Below are 19,815 nucleotides of genomic sequence, written 5' to 3' on the forward strand. Positions count from 1 at the left end.
CTAATGACTGAATTTCATTTTTTGGTGAACTATTTCTTTAAGAGCAAACTCACTAATGAATGAATGAATAAATGCAGATATGTTTTGCAAAGGGTGCTTTTAAACTTAAATCTTTCAATACTCTGGGCTTCATGATGCCCCAAACATTTCTTGACTTCTTCAATTCATACAGCTAATTGGCGTTTCTCTAAAATGTGAGGTAATTGTTAAAAATTCACATTGTAATTTCCCATACATGTAACCTGTTATGACATCTGTAAATGAGCTCACTTCACATCAACAATCAAAACACAAAAAATTGAAATGAAGTCTGTGAACATTTGCTTTTTTGTTCATAAATGATATCAATAACAAATTTATTCTCAAAAATGCTGATTCATTTTCTGTCAGTACAGTAGTTGACTGATAAACTTTTTAAGTGTGTGAGGTTGCTTGGTTGCTTCTGGAAAAAATGAGCAAAGACAAATCTTCCTTATTGATCCGTGGTTGAGAATAAATAGTTTGATGAGCGTGTAAACAGGCTGCTGTATTAGTGAAACGTCACTGCGTCAGTCGTCTACTCACAGTCGGGGTTAGGGCTCAGGCTGCTGGAACTCTGTCGGTCCCTGGAGGCCACGCGGGCTGACAGAGACTTCCCCAGCTTCAGTGTGAAGGAGTTCTTCCTCTGAGACAGCTGGAGTCTAGAAATGAGCTCTGACGCCGAGAAGCGCCGGCGCTCCTGGTCGCTCTGACGGCCACGGGACAAGGAGCTCCCTCCTGTGGCACTGGACATCTCTACGCCCCCGTTGTCCTCCCTCACCCCCAGTATGGAGTCCTCTATGATTTCTAGTGGCTCTGTGGGCAGATTATAAATATCATCGTGGGTGATGGGTGGGAGGTCGGTGGTGGGCGAGGGGCTTGACATGGCCTCCAGGGAAGATAATCCACTTAGGTCCTCCTCAAGGAAAGAACCAAAGGGTCCAGGGAAGATGTAGTCTGCGTCCAGGATTGGGCTGTTGAGAGACTCATCACTCAGGCTGTCTGGAGAGTAAACCCGCATCTTCCTCCCTGGAAACAAAAAACAGGAAACAATCAAGGTGTTTGAAGGCCTCATTTGTTAAATAAGCTTTAATGAAACCAGCTGCACACTCACGGATGGACTTCTCCTTCAGCGAACCCTGTGACGTCCTCCTCTGTGGCTGCTGGGAGTCTGGGCTCTGACACCCAGGACCCTCAGGTGAGGATGGAGAGCAAGGTAACTGAGATTCCCATGAGTCTGTGTTTTTGTAAAAAGAGGACAGAGGGAAGGGCAGAGGGAGACTGAGAGCGGCGTGCAGAGGACGACACACTGTGGTCACGGTCCGAGGCTTCTCAGTCCCATTCTGGCATTCAGGCTCTCCATCAGCAGGAGCTGTGTGAGAGCTCACAGTGTCGCACTCACTGTCTGTCCTGTGGCATCCGTTCTGCATGTCGTTCAGTTCATTGAGTGTGTGTGTGAAACCGTTTAAAGGCAGTGAGGTTGTCACACATTGTGCATCTGGAATAACAGCTGGAGAGCCCAAGCCGTTCAGTTTAGGAGCCACCGGTGGTTGGAGCTCAATGAAGGCCAGTGTTTCCTGCTGGCACACGGCAACATGCTTGTGTTGGCACCGGTGGAGGAGAGGCCTGTCGTCCTGGGCCTCGTTCAGAGCCTGAGACTCTCCTGAGCCAGGGATCCACATGCTGGGACTCTCTCCTCGGCAGCGAAACAGGTGAAGGTGAGGCTGGAAATCAGGAAAAGGTGAGAATCCATACCCGGGGAGCATGGCCGAACGAACACATGGGAGCTGCAGGAGGAGAGCAGGAAAACAAACTCAGACTCAATTACTCTGTCATTTAAACAATGAAGGTTAATGTCCATAAGCTTTTCTCAGGCCTCTCGAGTCAGGATATGGTTAATTGCTTTAACTTTAAGAGCCAATTGGAGAGAAAATATAGGTTTCCACATTGCACAAGATCAACAACCTGATATCTGACGTAACTGAAGACATTAATTTATTTATTTATTCCTTATTTATTTGTCATCTAAATCCTTCTAAATGAATTGTGGACCCCAAAAATGATACTATATTGATTTAATTTCATTGCATTATGCTGCCAACCTGTTATTGTGATTCATATCAACACACAACTGAACACCAAATTGGTCCCCTAAGTAAACAAGAAACAAACTGCTGCTTTATTCTATCCTTCAGTCACCTATGGTCCAGTGGACACAGCTCAGTGTTGTGGTCTATGTAGCTTAGCATCACCACAGATTCCACAGTCAGCTCAGTGTTACTATATTCACGTATAATGAGCAGCAAAGAGTGTTTTAAAAAAAACTATTCAAATATGTTAATCTTAAGTCCACACAAAAAACACATACACACAGACACACACACTCCTAGACCTAGAAGGACCCATCCTGAAACTATTGACACGTGCAGGATGTTTCTCAGTCTTTACACACACACATACACACACACGTGCATGCACACAATCACACACTTGAGTCTTGAGTAGTGTGTATCTCCTGAGCCGTGTCTTCCTGCTCTAATTAAAGACCTCTCTGCACACAGCATTCAGCCCCTGTACTTAACATCTCTCTCTCTCCGTCACACACACACACACACTGAATACCACAACAGACAAGAGGAAGGGAGCACATCGTCAGCGTTCTCACCTTTCACCTGAGATCTAGACTCATCTATCACTCTAGTAGCTGCTGCTCTACCTTCCTGTCGCCCGCGTTAGCGAGCAGCCACCTTCTCTGGCTGAATATTTACAGTGAGTGTCTGCAGTGGGTCATAAATGAGCTCCTGTGACAGGCTGTTTAAACACATCCCGGCCGAGCTCGTCTCTTCTTACCCTGCTGCTTCCTGAGCAGGTAATCCTCAACGTCTGACTTAAACACCAGGTGAAACCAATGGTACAAACACTAACACACACACACACACTCACAGCGGTAAATTGGTCTAATATATGTTTTATTTAGGTCAAGCTGCTAAGACATTTAGTTTTTGTTATCTCATGTGTTTTTGTGCAGTTGCTTGCTGTTTGCCAAAAACAACTGTGTTAATCAGCTTTTAATGGTGTAGCACATAAGGTTTTATATGAAATTCTGCATTAGACGTGCATTTTCATTAAAAACGTGAAAATTTGTGTCCTGCAAAAATATTTATTTTCCAAGACAGTGGCTCAAAAAAAGAAAACAATGCCATGAAAATTATAAGTGTGCTCTAATCGCATGGACTGCACAGGGTGTTTTAGCCATGTAAAGTCGGATTCCAAACAGTAGGAAGCTGAAGATGCTCAGTTCAAAGGAAGCTGTGAACAGAGGGACGAAGTGACAGAGGGACGAAGTGAACAACGGTTCATCACTTCACTGGAACTTGACAAGGAGATTTCCCATCAATCAGTGCACCACACTGGCACCAAAACAAATAATCTAAATAAAATATAAAATATCAATCATCAAGATTTTTTCTATAAGGTAGGCATAATCAGGAAGAAAACAAAAAAACAGAAGAAGGAAACATATGAAGTTTGATTTTTAAACCATAAAATAATAAATTAATACTGGAGTATCTACAGTATAGCTAGCAGTTAGCTCATCAAAACAATTTTCAGACCTGTGTTTATGATGGCTTTTTTTTAATTATTTTTTTTACTGTACCTCCTTTTTTCTCTTTTTATTTAGGATTCAAATACAACTTGAGGAATACATGTTACACATTCAAACCTTTGGTCTATATTTTCATGAAATTAGTTATCAAGTAATTGGTTAGCAGGTGTATCACAAGAGGCAACACATGTAAAAACTTAAGTGCTTGCTATCTGAGGTCTTTCTGATCCCTGTGGCTTTATCTGAGTCAACAAGGTCAGCTATAGGTGGCATTTACACAGCGACATGTTAGCTTAGCCAAATTAGCTCACTGTGACCCAGTTCAAAACCTTGACAGACGAGTTTGGATGTTTACAAGACAAAATGAGAGGAAAGTTACTTCCTAGCATCAGCGGCTTTTCTTTAGGTTTTGTTCACACATCACATGGTCTTCATCAGCAGCAAATTAGCTCTCACTTTTAAAGATTTTTTATCAAGATAAAATGGATTATGTATTTTGTTGAAGGACATGAGTCAACACAGCTGTAACGTATTGGCTTGATGCCAATGTCAAAGTCAAAAAAGAACAATATAAACTGATTTGTTTACTAAGCTGTTGCCATGGTAGGCTATATCTTATATTTCTCAGAAAACTACACTCAAACCCTTGGATTTTCCCCTGACATTTGAAACCTACTTCCCTATACTCCACTGTAAACTGCTGCACTCAATCAAAACTATACTTTACTGTACTGCACCAGGGTCACACTGCGAAAGTTAATTGTTAACTTTTTTAAAATCTTTTTTATCTCTTTCATGTATTTGTTCACACATGAACACACACGCCGCAGGCTCTTGGTCATACAGTAGATAACCCTAAGAAATGATAACCTTCACTCCATGCTGTTTTTTTTTTTGTAATTTAGAGTTTAATTATCACAGTGACATGCTGTAAATCTTTATGAGATACATATATTTTACATTATAGTTCTCACATTAAAAGCTGCACCTGTAATTTACCTGGGCATGTGGGTGCCACTTTAGAGGAAAAAACACAGATTAATGCTTTTCTTGAAAGTATAACGTTGTTTATGACGTTGTTTGTTTGCGTTGAGAATCACAGGTTGGTAAATCATAGTGTAGCTTCCTGCCTTTTTATTGAGTGCACATGTGCCGTACGATGTGAATATGGGGCTGTTGAAAAGCCACACCTGTTGTAGGCTGCCCAGTCAGTCCTACCGCTTACACACACGCATAGGTTTACATGTATGCACACACACACACACAGTCAGGGTAGACCAGGCACAAATGGTTACCTGTTCCCTGCTACAGACAAAGGCAGCCTTTATGTGTGAGCTGGGCCAGGCTGCCCTGAGCACAGGACACCTGAGAGGGTGTGGGAACTGCTTACACTAATCCACTGGTATAGTGCAGCCACTGAGCCATATAAACACATCCAGAGCACAGCTGCATAATGACACAAGCTCATTGGTGTCTGGAGGTGATTACTGCCTGGTTATGCTGTAATCCTGCTGTAGATGTACGGCATTATCTAAACTTAACTTCCCTCTATCTACAGCCTGACATACAGGATCAAATATGAATTGTGTTTACAGTGTGAAAATCTACTTTAGCTGCAGGTCTCATCTTTCAGTATTCATGTGCTAATGAATGAATGTTCCCATAATCCTCCACCAACAGACGGTTTGCCATTAATCAACCCATTTGACGAAGAAAACCTCAGAGATTAAAAAAAAAAACTGGCAATAAGCCTCCTCGACGCATTTATCAACACTTGAAAGCATCCGATTACCCATCCTGCACATTCCTCATTCCTGACACAATTATACAACACTATTAAAATTTCAATTCCAAAGAGGTGTAATTTCCCTTGTCATAGCAGGGTGTTATTTGTGCCTGTTATGGACTTTGCTGCCAGTGTCTCCCCCTGTAATTTCACTAGGCTGCTCTAAGACACCGTGTCTGCGTACGGCAGCTAATGAATGGCGCTCTGGCGTTCCTTTAATGCCAGCAGCCATGTGAGGAGCTTTTTTTTCCTTTTTTTTAATGGTGATAGTCTTCATCTTAAAGGCCTCAGAATAATCCTTTAATGGAGTTCATCGCAGAAATATGAGCGTGAATCCACTGCTGATTCAGCGTCAGAACAGAGCTGAATGTTGTGCAATTGAATAATTAAAGTGTGTTTGATGTTTGGGGGGAGGGGAGGGAGGGTTGAAACAAATGGATTCTCTGTTGAAGCTGTTTGTGGTTCAGGAAGGTGAAGACATTTTTACACTGTTTATATTTCCACTGAGGAGGGGCTGGGATGTTTTAAAGGAGGAGCAGAAGACATGTTTGATGTTTCGCAAATGACAATGATTTATAAATTAAGTTCATTCATTAGAGAAATGCATCACCTCTGAGCGTGACACAGACAGAAATTAAAACATAATTTCTAGGAGACTGTTGTTATCTAATAAAATAGAAACCACAACATCCTGCAGGGCGACTGTCACTCATCAATACATCATTCGAACATTAACACAAGTCTGGCTGTGATTGGCTCTGACAACCAAACAAAAACAAACAAAAGAAAGATGGCAGCTGGTCTATAAATCTCCATCTATACCTAAAATAAAATAAAAATCATCTTTTCAATTTTGCAGATGGGAAAGGGAAAGGGGGCAGAGGCGAAAGAAAAAAAAACATCATCAAACTGATCCAAATATGTATATGGTTGTGGTAATAATGTATTCCCACATACAGATTCTACAGCAGGAAACAGTCACAAGAGCCACAAATGCGTGTCAACCCACAGCTGAAAATGAGTCACTAACAAACAGGCAGGGTCCTGTTTTAGTCACAAATTGAGCCATTTAAGTCTGTCTTTGGCAGGACGGAGATTTCAAACTGTTCAAAGTCGATTTGATTTCTGTCATTAAGTTTGATATGAAACGATGATATGAAACTTTTTGAGCTTCAAGACATTCTCAAACTTTTTACTGACACAAACAAGGTCAAAACATTTTAGCTTTACAGACCAAAAGTTTCATTCTGAAGTCAACAAAGCAAAAATACTAAACCACTGTTACTGTTCAAACACCGGTGATCTACTGTGTTAGTGACCTGTTCCCAGACCTCTGAAAATAAAAACTACTATCACTGATGCTACTTCCTGGTTGGACAATCAGCAGAACCAGTCACAGCTTTGTAGACAGGAGGGAGGACAAGGTTTGAATGCATTTTTACTAAATTAATTCATTTTTTACTAAATACATTTGATTAAATATAGCAGTGTAGAACAAATAAAGAGTTTTTAGGGTTTGATTTTGGCTTCTGTTTCCTGTCTGCTGTCCAATAAAGACAAATGTATTCCCACAGCATACATTTGTATCTGCGTACTGTACTTCTTCAGCTGCATATGAAGCGTTAGCTCCTCTCTGAGCTCATTAAATGCTTGGTAAATGTTATGGTGGTTGATGATTTTAAGTTGTTTGCACCACTGAGGTGTAGCTGATTAAAATCTTGACCGTCTCATTATTTCCCCTGGTCTCAGTGAGCAGTGTGGACCTTAAACCTCCTTCAGGGAAATGACGGTGTCTGCTCCCTCCCCCACACGCTCACTGTCCACTGTGTTTGCTCAGACAGACCGGAGTGTCATCGCAGTGTGGTGTGACAGGCTTGTGTGTGTGTGCGAGGTCGCAGTTTAACTCATAACATCAGACCACTAATTACCACCCAGTGGACTGAAGAGCCTGAGACAAGACATGACATCATCACTCGGCGTCACCTCTGGGAAAAACACAGTCCTGTGCTCCTCGAGTTCCAGCAGCTCGACACAACACAACAAACAACAATTGAGTTCCCAACTGATGAAGGATGTCTGGGGGCAAAATCAATATTATGAGGTAAAAAAATTCTGAGGTGATCGGTTGCTAATTCCTCATGTTTACATAAACACACATTTTTTTGCTATGATCCCTCAAATATGGTTTGAATGCTTGTGTCAGATATACTGTATATCAGAAGCTAAACATTTTACTGTACAACAAAAAATAAGATCCCGTCAGTCCTGCAGTGTTGTGTGGAGCAGACCTCTATCATTGAGAGAACCAGTGGATCAGCCAACAGAAGGCCATCAATTTAAAGCCAGACATTTTGCAGTTCACCTGCGAAGTTTGAAACCAACAAAAAAGTCTTCACATCCGTTTATGTCAGCCAACACATGCAGACACTGATATGTCTGAGAAAGACTTGATGGCAAAAAATGAAAAACAGCACGCACATCCAAAAAACCCAAGTCGGGTGGGTGCTGGACCAACGCAGGCAAAGCATGGAATCAAAAAGAAAAGGTCCGCAACACCATATAGCTCCAGTGCAGAAAATGTATTCCTTATTCCTTAAGACTTGATGGCACCATCAGCCATAATGTCACAATTTAAACTGGTTTAAATAGAGCAATGTAATAAAAGATGAGTCTAATTTAAAGTTAGTAGAGCTTGTGTTGTGTCTCGACTAAGAATGTAAGAACAGTCTCTTGTTTACTGAGCGATGGAGCCTCAAACCTCAAAGATCTTCGTCCGTGTTGGTTTTCCTCCAATTATTTTGATGCAAATTATGATGTGTTGGCATAAAAAACGATCGAAGGCAACTCAGAACTTGCTGTGTTGAATTCAGACATTCAGCAATAAATTCCTGTGCTTGTTTAAAGGCGGCAGGTTTAATGAATAAATAATGTGGCTTTAAATATTTGGAGCAGGGAAACGTCCATGTTGTTATGTGAGCTGCCTTTATATGTTCTAAACAACAGTGGATGGAAAGACAGAAAGTACCAGGAAGTACCTTCATTGGTATTTTAATGGGCTTCATCTAAATCTCTCACGCAAAGGTCGTACGCCAATCACAGGAAGAACAGCAGTCGTCACGGTGACACATCTGATGCTGGATGATGCGAGGATAGTTGAGTATATTCAGGTCAGGGAGTTTCTTGGTATTTTCTTCTCTTCCATCCTCCACCTACTGAGACAGGTGAGCAGCCCAGAGGCTACGGAGGGGGCGGTTTTGAAGGTGTGTGTGTGTTGAGGGGGTGGGGGGGTGTATGTGTATGTGTATGAGTAGGGGGGAAGGGAGGGGGTGGGGGATTACCCAAATGTTTACACATGGTCTGGGTCCTCCTAATCCTCCTCAGAGGCCTCAGGCGATTCACCCTCGACCTCCTGAGACACCATGAAGATGTGCGCTGACAACACGGCTTATGGTCACAAAAAACTATGACACACACTCACACACCTGGATGAGAGAAAGTGTGTGTGTCTGTGTGTGTGTGATGCCACCAGTCCTTAATTAAAAGCGACAAGACGTTCAGAGGCCCCTCCCCCCGACATTGTCTTGCTCGGAGGGAACAGGAGACAAACAGCAGCGTTTCAAGAGCCTGAAAAAATGGTGACCATCTCACATGTAAACGCCAAGACTTTTGGACCTTTAACCCCCCCCCCATCATCCTTCCTCCCCACCTCCTCACTTCACTTCACTTCACTTCACTCTGCCACCATAACAGCTGCAGGCAGATACGCGGAACAGAGTGGGGATCCTGGACAGTAAAAGACACAAAGGAGCTATTGACAAACTTATGGAAATAACCAGATCTAATTATGGTGCTTTGTCATAAAGTCACAAAAGCCGGCGAGATGACAGAGGCCGAGGATCCAACACACAGTAAATCCACAAAATCTCATAATGAGCAGTTTCTGACACAGCATGGGGATCAGTACGCAATGAGATCCTTAGGACTAGAACGTGGAAAAGTCAAATCCAGCATATCAGGAATATTTTTTAACACTTTATGTCAATAGATGTTTTATAAACACTTATTAAAGCAGATATCATCGGCACGGCCGTTTCGGCTAATGCTGTGTTCAAGGCAGGCTTTTGAAACCGTAAGTTACAGCTTCAAGTCACAACTACGACTTGGTAGCGTTCCAGGTAACCCGTAGCTCGTGTTTTTACCGTCCTGTTGTCTGTGAAAGTTCCCTATAACGGCCACTCGTAACTTCCGACCCGTGAACTCGTACCAGATCGAACTGGTATGACTTCACAGGAAGGAAAAACACAAAGTACGAGTTTCCTTGAACGCACCATGAGTTAGCAGCCCCCGCCCTTGTCAGGCATCAATTGGTCCTCGTGCTACGTCACCACATTCACGCGCATCCCTTGGCTGCACACACAGCCCTTCATGCCGTTCTCTCCCCTCATTGGATAACACTTGTATCCCACAAGGAAAATTTTCTCCTCGGGTTACAGCAGAGCAGAGTGACGGAGAGACTCGTGTTTAGGCTGAAATACTTCATGTAAGTGATTGCTGACGGAAAATAGGACTATTTAGGACTTATATTAACAAAAACATTCCACTGATATCTGCTTTAATACTGCAATTCATGATTGGTTAAGATAGTTACTTCCTGTTGGTTACGCGCGTAACGCATGCCTAAATGTACATAGTTTGTCAGTCATTTCCTTACACTTGAATAAATAAACAGTTGTCATACAGTGATGCAGATGACCAAGTTGTTTACTTATTTCCAGTTGTTATTGGTAAAAGTGTTCTTGTAGTAACTCACTAATAGGTTATGATGTGTTTCACTCTGCATGATAAAACTACAATTACAAATGATTTATACAGGGTTTACACTTTATTACTTCAGTTTTTGATACTTGAATACAGTTATGCCACTTCACTGTAGTTGTTAAAATATGTAATATTTTAATCACATATTTTAATATATGTAATATTATACTTAACTAACATGTAGAAATCACATAAATTAATCATGAAATGCAGTATTAAAGCAGAAGTAAGCGATATATTTGTGTTAATATAAGTCTTAAATAGTTATATCTTCCGACAGCAATCACTTACATAGAGTGTTTGGACCGAAACACGGGTCTGTCAGTCACTCTGCTCTGCTCTGAGCCGAGGAGAAAACATTTATCGTATCCTACAGTTTTTATCCAATGAGGAGAGAGAACGGCATGCACATGGGCTGTGTGTGCAGCCAAGGGATGCGCGTGAATGTGGTGACGTAGGGACGAGGACTGTTATGGTGCGTTCAAGGCAGCCCGTAACTCGTGTTTTTCCGACCTGTGAAGTCGTACCAGTTCGATCTGGTACGAGTTCACGGGTCGGAAGTTACGAGTGGCCATTATAGTGACTTTCACAGGTAAAACAGGTCGGAAAAACACGAGTGGGTTGCCTGGAACGCTACAAAATCGTAAGTTGTGACATGAAGCTGTAATTTACGGTTTCAAAAGCCTGCCTGGAACGCAGCATTAGCCAAAACGACCGGATCGCTTACTTCTGCTTTAATAAATGTTTATCAAATATCTACACTCACTGACCATTACTTTATGTCTATATTATTGCATGTATAAGTGTAGCGGTAATGCCTGCCATCTGAATAGTTAGGGGACGGCATGCAGCAGAGGGCCAAAGGCCGGACTTGATCTTGCGCCGATCACTACACCAAGTGAGAATATTTCATGACTGTGATGGTTTATAATAATCTAAATGTTTCAATTTACCATAAGTCAGTTTAATGATTGATACAAAGTAGCTCCAACAACTGTCTCTGCAGTAACACAATGTTTACGTCACTGTGGATTAACTGGGCCAGGGGCAGTTGGGGGTGTTGGGGGTGTTTGGGGTATTGCGGAGGGGTGGGGGCTAGCACTAGTTTTGGTCACAATAAGAAAATGTGAAATAACCCACCTCATTCATCCCATGCATATGCGTGCCAGTCAACAAAGCCTCATCAGCGTCATCCTTTATTCCATCCTCCATCCATTATTAGAGTGATTGTTAAAAGTTCTTCAACCAATCACATCAGTGCCAGGTGTTTCTGTAGTAACTGAGAAGAAAGTGTTGCTGGATCACGGATCCGCGGTGAGTACGCATGCCACGTGTTTTCTTTGTTCAGGTCTCGATCCATTTAAGGGAAGCAGGAGGAGGAGGAGGCTTCGTTCACTGTGCTCAAACTGTCAATCACTGCCCTTTGATTCCGATCTGATCATCTGCCACCAAGTTTTCCCAACTCTGACCCACTTTGAAACAAACTGCTGATGCATCTTTTGCCTTCATCTGCTCTCGTTCGATCATCCCCTGCTGTTTTTTTTAACTCTCTGCTCCACTTCTGCTCCACCACCTCCTCCTTCTCCTCCCACCTCCCCACCTCTTGCTTTTATTATCTGGACAGGTATGCACAGGCAATCCGCTGGGCTGCTTGTTGTTTTGAAACATGATCGGTGTAAAAGTGGAACACACCTAACGAGCTGACCATCCAGAAACAAATCCACTTTAGCCCAGAGCTAAAGCTATAAACTATCCAAACCCAGAGTTGTGAATACCAGCGGCGTCTGCAGCATGAGAGCGACGAGCTGAGAGACGAGTTCCAACACCTGGTTTGTGTTTTTCCTTTTCTTTTTCTTTTCCGAAAAGCAAATAGACACAAAAGACGAGCACTGTAAATTCTCCTAAGCCAGAAGCTTTTTATCTTGCATGAGCACAAATGTGAAACACACCGCACTCTATGGGCCAAGTCACCATGTGAACTTGCCTGAGGGCTACAGTGCAGACAGGTGTGCAGCAGCGCAGCCACGACAGTGATTGGCATACATCACCTGTGGGCACGAGTTTTAACCCTCTGTTTGTTTGACTCAAATATTCTCAGACACGAAGGTAAAAACAGGCGAGGTCACGACCTTTACTCAGAGTAGAGGTGAGGAAACGCTATGACAGAGGTTTTATCTGTCAAAGCTGAAACAATTAACTCCATTGTCACAAGCATCTAATCGAAGCTCAAAATCACAACGTTCTTCTCTGCAACCTGAAACTGGCACGATCTGTCTGTCTCTCTGATTCGCAGATTGTTTGAGGTGGTTGGTTGAAATTTCTGTAATGAACAATACACTGAAACTTTAGAAAACACATGCAAAGATACAAACGTTGAACTTCATCAATCTGACAACAAATGTGCTGCTGTAATTCCTAAAAGTCATTTGTTATATATTCGTCTTTTCTTCTGTATTATTATTAACAGATGAGTAAAGATTTAAGTGAAATATCAGTTTTATCCCTCTTGTGTGATTTACAACTCCAGAGGGTTGGTAATAAATGACTGAAAAGATTTGTGCTTTCAGTAAGTCTGAGAACTTCTGTTATGCACCAACACATCATCATTATTATCAACTGATTATTAACAGGCAGTAACTCTGTCGGTGGTCTCTCTCGCTCCGTTTTACAGCCCAGGTTTGAAGTTCATGTCCTACTTTGGAGGCGCCCCAACCCCCCCAGATGAAACCTCCCTGACGCACGGAGACACTCTTCCACATTCCCCGGATGACTTGCCGAGCTCATTCCTCTGAAATTGACCGGTAAGCCGGGGCAGGAGACAAAGAAAACTCGGCCATGCACGTGCAGGTAGCAAGCGAGGGCTGCTATTATGGGCCATTAGGAGCCACTGCTATTTAAGCCACAGGTCAGAAAAAAAAGGCCAACGAGAAAGTGAGTGAGCCTCCTGGTAAAGTCAGTGTCACTGATGAGAGGAGAGGAGCATTCAGTCAGATGACTAATGACTTTAACCTAGTTTTTAAACCAGACACAGAGCTGAGCATGTGCACGTGCGTGTGTGTGCGTGTGTGTACGTGAATGTAAACATCCACAAGGAGCACAGGTAGCATTTGTGTGCAATGTTACACACACAAAAACACACACACGCTCAGACAGCCACTGTCTGAAAGGCAGGTGAGGGGGCAGGTGCTCTTCAGTCTGCAGACGTACAGTGGTGGGGGAGGAAGTTGGGAAAGGGGAGGGAGGGGAGTTATAAATGTGTGAGTGATAAGAGCAGGAATCAAACCTACAGCAGCGTGTGTGTGTGTGTGTGTGCTACAGGTTGGAAATCCAAGCACGTCAAAATGAAACCCAACTTTCTTTTTTCTTTTTCTTTTTTTTCTGATTAGTCGATTATTAAAAAACAAAACGTTATCAGGTGTGAGTCTGAAATCAGGCGGGGGATCTCCCGCTCGTCGTTAAAGTGCAGTAAAATGGCTCAAAGTCCTGATTTATGTTCATGTCTCTGCAGCGTGCAGGTGGACGAGTCGTGGTAAATCAGATAATCCAGAAAACACCCACAGCTGTCGAGTCCTGCTGCAGCCAAAATATGTTCCTCCCAGACAAGCTAACGCAGACGTGGTCGACTGACATGACGGTAGACTTACTCATCAGCGCTGCAGACAGCGGCGCAGCCATCACCTCAGCTCACCCTCTGTGCATTTGAAAGATTGCTGTTTCTGATGAAGTGTCAGTCACCTCACAGAAAAGAAGAAGAAGAAGAAGAAGAGAGCTGAAAATAATAAACTGGTTCCTGAAAGACATAGTTGTTTATCCCTGATGAAGCTGTGTCAACAACAACTGGAGCAGCTGGAGGTTCCACATCAGAAAGCAAACAAAACGAGAGAGGCTGAAAGCAAAAGAAAACAAAAACCTAAAAATCTACTGCTATACGCACACACGCACACGGATCCACGTAGAGGCCTATGTTAACAACCTGAGGCTCTGGCAGAGAGGGTGTTTGACTTTTATGCTAAAATGTGTGAGCGTCTGTGTGTGTGTGTGTGTGTGTGTGTGTGTGCGCGTGCGTGTGTGTATGCTGCGGCGCCAAGTTTCAGCCATGTACAGTTTTTAACAACCCCTCATTCAACATACTCCAGACATGCACTTACCTGCCCCGCTCTGCAGCAACTCAGTGCTGCACTGTAACCATCACACTCTGCTCTGAGCTGCTGGGATCATTACTGATGCAAGAAGCTGCTGCTGCTTCCAGAGGAATTACACAAACAGAAAATCTAAAGATGCCTCTCGGAGGATGTCTGCATCTACTTGAGCAGGATATGTGCAGCTGTACAAGCTGCAGCAAAGTGACAAAAACCGATACTGTTACATTTAAATGATCTTTTCTTCTGTGATTTAACATTAAGACAGTACGGATCCCAGACAGAACAACTCCTCTCCTCTGGTCTCCCACACACCGACAGTTTCCTCCTTTGTTTTCAGACTATATGTGCATGAGAACATGCAGTGCACCTGACGAGCTGCACACTTTTACTTTCTCAAAGTGAAACTTTTCGCTATCAGACAAGCAACACAGCTCGACTTTCACTCCCAGCAGCAATCCGCCCCCCCCCACCGACTCGGAGCAGGAAGCTTTTGACAGGAATGTGGAGTGTGTGTGTAGATTTCTCTGTTTTGTCCATTTTGTTGTGTGTGTGTGTCAGTGCTGTACCTCATTGGCGTTAGCAGTCTAGCGTGTGTGCTGGCTGGTGGCCAGCAGCAGTGTGTGAATCCAGGCCATCCCAGGGTCAGACCGAGTTGCTCTGCTATCCATTGCTGCCTTGTGTTCCTCCTGGCTTCTTTCCTCCCTTCTCTTCCTCCTCCAGCTTCTTTCTCTTTGTTTTTCAACACACCTCAGGTTTGCTCAGATCTCAGCTCTTCTGCCTGACTCTTCTTCCTCTTCTTCTCCTGCTTCTCTGGCTCCTGGAGGAAACAAAAACAGGCTGAAAACTGCCTGCCACTTGCTGCTCTCACAGCTACTTACAATTCAGATCCTCTCTCTACGCTCCTCTGCTCTCTCCCTTCTCTCTCGCTACTTTTCCCTCCCTCCCTCCTCTCTCTCTCTCTGCTACTGTTGGAGAAGTGCTCTCTCATTTTCTCTTTCTCCTCCCCCTCTCTTGCCCTTCCTCTAACTCTAATAGTTATTTAGTGTCTGTGCAGCTTTCACTGACAGAAAGAAGCTGCTGCTTGCTCACTGCTGTATCAACTGTGTTCACTAATCAAACATGAAAAGAATGGAGATGGTGTGTGTGTGTGTGTGTGTGTGTGTGTGTGTGTGGTGGGGGGTTTAGTTACCTCGGGACAGCAGTGCTGGACGTCTAATTGTCCCCATTTTCTTTTTGTCAGAGGAAAACAGGTCAGTAGAGGCCTGAGAGAAATACTGACAATTCAAAATATTTCTGAATTAACAAGATCACATGACACTAACACTATACAATTTATTTTATAATCAGCTTTAGTTAAGCATTATAAAATCTGTAATTCATCATTAATCATATAAAACATTCTTCCTACGTAGATGATAAAATGTATGTAATATGTATAAATAAAGTTATATTTAATAAGATCTTCTATAATACTATACTGTAATAGATGATATAATATAATATAATATAATATAATATAATATAATATAATATAATAATATAATCTATTAACACACTCATTGATCATTAGTTCATGTCTAAATGATGGTATGTTTAAGTGCAGCATCTTATGATCCACTGACATCTCCTGAATATCTGGTTTGTAATGAGTATAATACTTGATTCATACATTTATAATAAATAAATATATATATATATAATAAATATATATATATATATATATATATGTATATATATATATAGTCATTAAACACAATATAGATGCTGATTAAGACAGAGTTGACATTTGACAAACAGGACCCTTATGGAAGCAACTGTTTGTTGCCAAAACCCTGTTAATGTTGTTTTTGTTCAGCTGGAAAAAAAATCTGCAGCTTTATTATTCTCCTTTGTCTGATTGTGGTCTATGAATATTACATGCTCCTTTGCTTTGTTTGTTGCAGCTCTTAACTGAATCTTTAAGAGTCAAGTTCATGTTATTTACAGTTGCTCCATCAAAAGGAAATAGCGCAAGGACAAAAAGCTTCCTAAAATTGTGAATATTGCAGGGAAGGTGGTTGGCAAGTCACACAAACAGCTCTGTTATGTATTTGACTGTGCATTACTGAGGAGGGCCAGACAGAAATCTGTAGATGCCTTGCACCCACTAAACTCTGAACTTGAGCTGCTCCCATCTGGCCTTTGATTCAGGGCCCCAAGGGCGAGCTGGAACAGATACAAGATGTCTTTTATTCCTCACGCCATACAGGCCATGAAAGCAAGATGATTGCATCAGGTAAAACCTAAGTCATTTAAAATGTGTTCTCTCATAGGCCATAACCTACTTCCACCTATCATTGCTGTTTTCTGCCCATTGCACTATTGTCTGTTGTTGTTTCTTTCAGTGATGTGTAGTATGATGTGTTGCAAGTTTTAATATTTAAATGATTTGTTGTATTATAGTTGTATTTTTATATACTGACAAGCGAAACATACATTTCCACTAAGGTGGACAATTAAGTCAATCAATCAATTTTATTGTCTTGGGCATCTTTTGTATTTGGACTCCTTGGAAAAATGTTTGCACACTCAGAGCCACGAGGATAAAGGGATTTAGTAATATTAATAGTTCCTATTTTGTGTTGTTCATCAATGTTCATCAATAGTTCAGATTGATACAACTCGTGATTTTACTTTCTGGTTTTCTATTGTTTATTGTCTTTTTCATCTGTTCTTATGTCTGGTACTACTGTGTTTCATTTTATGCAAGGACTGTGCAAAAATTTCATTATTATATAATTTTCATTATTAATCAGGAACTTTACCATTATGAGGTCAAATTGCAGCATTTTTGTGATTTTGTGGATCAAGATGTATCCATTAATTGTATTTATCTATAGAAAAACATTGTGATAATGATTCCAGAGACATTCAACACATTCAAACAACTGTTTGTTTGACTCTCATCATGTGCTGCGCTGTGCTGTCTGCTGCTCTGTTACCTTCAGTCTGACTCCGGCCTCTAAACTGCAGCCTGAGCATGTGAGCGTCTCCCTCCTTAATCCAGTGCTGGGTGAAGGAGCCGCCAGCCGGTGTCCACGGTGCATACCTGTGCTCACTGACATGTACTAACTCACTCTTCCTGCAGGCCATGGCAGAGGAACGCACAGCAATCATAACAATCAGAAGATGAATGTGGCCGAGGGAGTGAAAGAGAGACAGAGAGAGGGAATGAGGGAAAAAAAGAGAGATATATCAAAAAAGAAAAAATAATAATGAAGACTTCGAGGATGAAATAAGAGAGGTTGAGGGAGTGAGAAGGGGAGGAGGGGGAAAGGTAATGAGAAAGAGCAGAGGAGATAAAATAAAAGTCAGGAGCTGCCCGAGGCCACGGCCATTTGTGAGAGTGTGAGGGGAGGAGAGAGAGGAAGAGAGAATCATTAACGAACACCTGTCTGTTTCTGACTCCTAATAAATCAGCGTCCTCTGTATCTGTCTGCAGGTCTCTGCTGTTTGGAGAAGGTTACTGTACGTCCTGTGAGGGGGTGGGGGGTGGGGGTGAGAGAAGAAGAGGATTGAGAAGTTCATCCCTCCAGCTTTAAGGATGCCACACTGAGGAGGCGTCAGATTTACATTCATCAAATTGGATTTATTTTCTTCTAAAAGATCTAAATGCAAAACAGCTGACACACAACACAGACCTCCTGTACAGCAGCAGCTCTCACAAACCTTCCACTGTGCAGATTCAAGTATCGGGCATGCTTCGGAAACATGTGCAGTTTATGTGCGGTGCATTAACATATTGCATACAGCAGGTTAGTGTCAATGTCTGCAGGTGTTTGGTTTTTTTATCCAACAGTGAAGACAACAGAGAATCTGTTATAACAACACAATCACAGCATATCGAAAATCAGCTTCAAAACAAAGGTGCGTTGTTGTAACAGCCGTGTGCTTTAACGTCATGTCAGTCGTCATTTTTTAAGCAAAAAAAAAAAAAATACAATTCAAACTCAGATTAAAGGGGCACTCCACAGTCAACATTTAACAACAACAAAAGTCTAATCAAGCCGCTAATAGGTGAAGCAGCTGCAGATTTCCCCTGCTGTAAATTTCCATCTTAAATACTTGTTTTAATTTCATCCTAAATGTTCTTCATCACAGATTTATCTTATTGTTTTGCATCATCTTTCAAGGTTTATAAACTCTAAAAGGGTTGGTTTCCCAGACAGAGATTCAAGGCTAGTCCTAGTCCTAAACAGATTTCTGGCTCATGGTGTAAAATAGTTCGTCCTGAATAAACTAAGATGATATCCTGAAGCTTCTCCAGGACTAAATTGAGGATTCAATTAAGCTTCCCTGCAGGCAGGGTGAGCTTCATATTAATGTCTATTCTTTAAATGACACATGGATTAATTGGGGTCAGTGAAGATCAACAAATACCACCAAGTTCTTGCTGACAGTGGAAATCCACTGCAGTGTTTACTGTGCAGCGGTTTTTGATCTGCAGCCACTCTGTGTGCTTTTTAGGTAAAAATCCTCACCTTTGTAAACAAGAAAATGGAGAAGCTAGTTCTAGCTAAGCTGTCCCACCTGTAGTCCCCCTGTACTGCTCCCCGTAAAGTGCCTTGAGATATGCAAATTATGATTTGGTGCTGTACAAATACATTTTGAAGTAGAACCATCATAGCTTAGACAGAAAGGCAATTTATGGGAGCAGGCACTGGATGGTACTGATTAGTGTTGTGCTTTTATCATGTATATAATTACATTTCCTTTTTTTATTTACCATACTGTTGTCTAGTATGGAGTCCTGCACCCACATCCTCAAAGAGGTGATTTCGGTCCAACACACACCTGCAGTGCTGATATGTTGATGGGAAATTGATCCCAAAGAACTGCTGCCTTTCTGTCAGAGAGAAAAAGCTACAGGAAAGTTTATGGAGTCGCTGCCTCCCACAGTGCAGAGTGCCCCTTATATATCTCTACACACACATAACATCAATTTAATATTACAGTCACTGTGATTCACTTTGATGGTACAGTAGAGCTCACCGCACGAAACCGAACCCAAGGTGGACCAATCAGAGCTGTGGGTCCACACTATCTATTCACCATGATGTCGACAGTGTGCGTTGACTTGACAGAAGCATTGACATCACATCCTGCACCTATAGTTCACCAGTCAAAACACAACACAGTGATGCTGATGTGGTGTCACTGTGGCGGACATTGTGCCTCTTTCTTTTAGCGTCACCTTTAAATTTCACAGAAAAAACACAGAATGTCCTGGTAACATGGTCATACTGCAATGATGCTGAAGTTACTGGGTAATTCGCAAATGATCAATATAGTAATTACATTTTTGAAGATGTTTCACTCAGCTCAGGCTGCAGGTCAGTGTCTGCCGTGGACACAAACACTCACAGACCCTTTTTGGATGAGGATGGATCGAGAAGTTGTAATTT

At 42.2% G+C, this 19,815-nt stretch overlaps 1 protein-coding gene across 6 annotated transcripts in view; it reads right to left on the bottom strand.

Moving 5' to 3' along the window:
* arhgef19 (Rho guanine nucleotide exchange factor (GEF) 19) overlaps window positions 1–18,576 on the bottom strand; it is a 32,937-nt gene extending 14,361 nt beyond the window's left edge. Inside the window, exons 1-6 of one of the 6 annotated variants that reach the window (XM_085781317.1) lie at window positions 17,802–18,576; window positions 17,353–17,492; window positions 15,561–15,633; window positions 14,938–15,188; window positions 1,133–1,805; window positions 565–1,047 (exon numbers count right to left, since the gene is read on the bottom strand). In XM_085781317.1, coding sequence (XP_085637443.1) covers window positions 565–1,047; window positions 1,133–1,784 — 1,135 coding nt within the window. In that variant the 5' untranslated portion in view covers window positions 1,785–1,805; window positions 14,938–15,188; window positions 15,561–15,633; window positions 17,353–17,492; window positions 17,802–18,576. Of the gene's footprint in view, window positions 1–564; window positions 1,048–1,132; window positions 1,806–14,937; window positions 15,189–15,560; window positions 15,646–17,352; window positions 17,594–17,801 lie in introns of those variants that run through there. The other 5 variants (XM_085781318.1, XM_085781316.1, XM_085781315.1 and 2 more) reach the window with 5 other exon arrangements.
* Window positions 18,577–19,815: the final 1,239 nt, after the last annotated feature.

The sequence above is a fragment of the Trachurus japonicus genome, chromosome 7 (genome assembly GCF_045865225.1).
Source record: "Trachurus japonicus isolate A0001 chromosome 7, Traja_1.0".
NCBI lineage: Eukaryota > Metazoa > Chordata > Actinopteri > Carangiformes > Carangidae > Trachurus > Trachurus japonicus.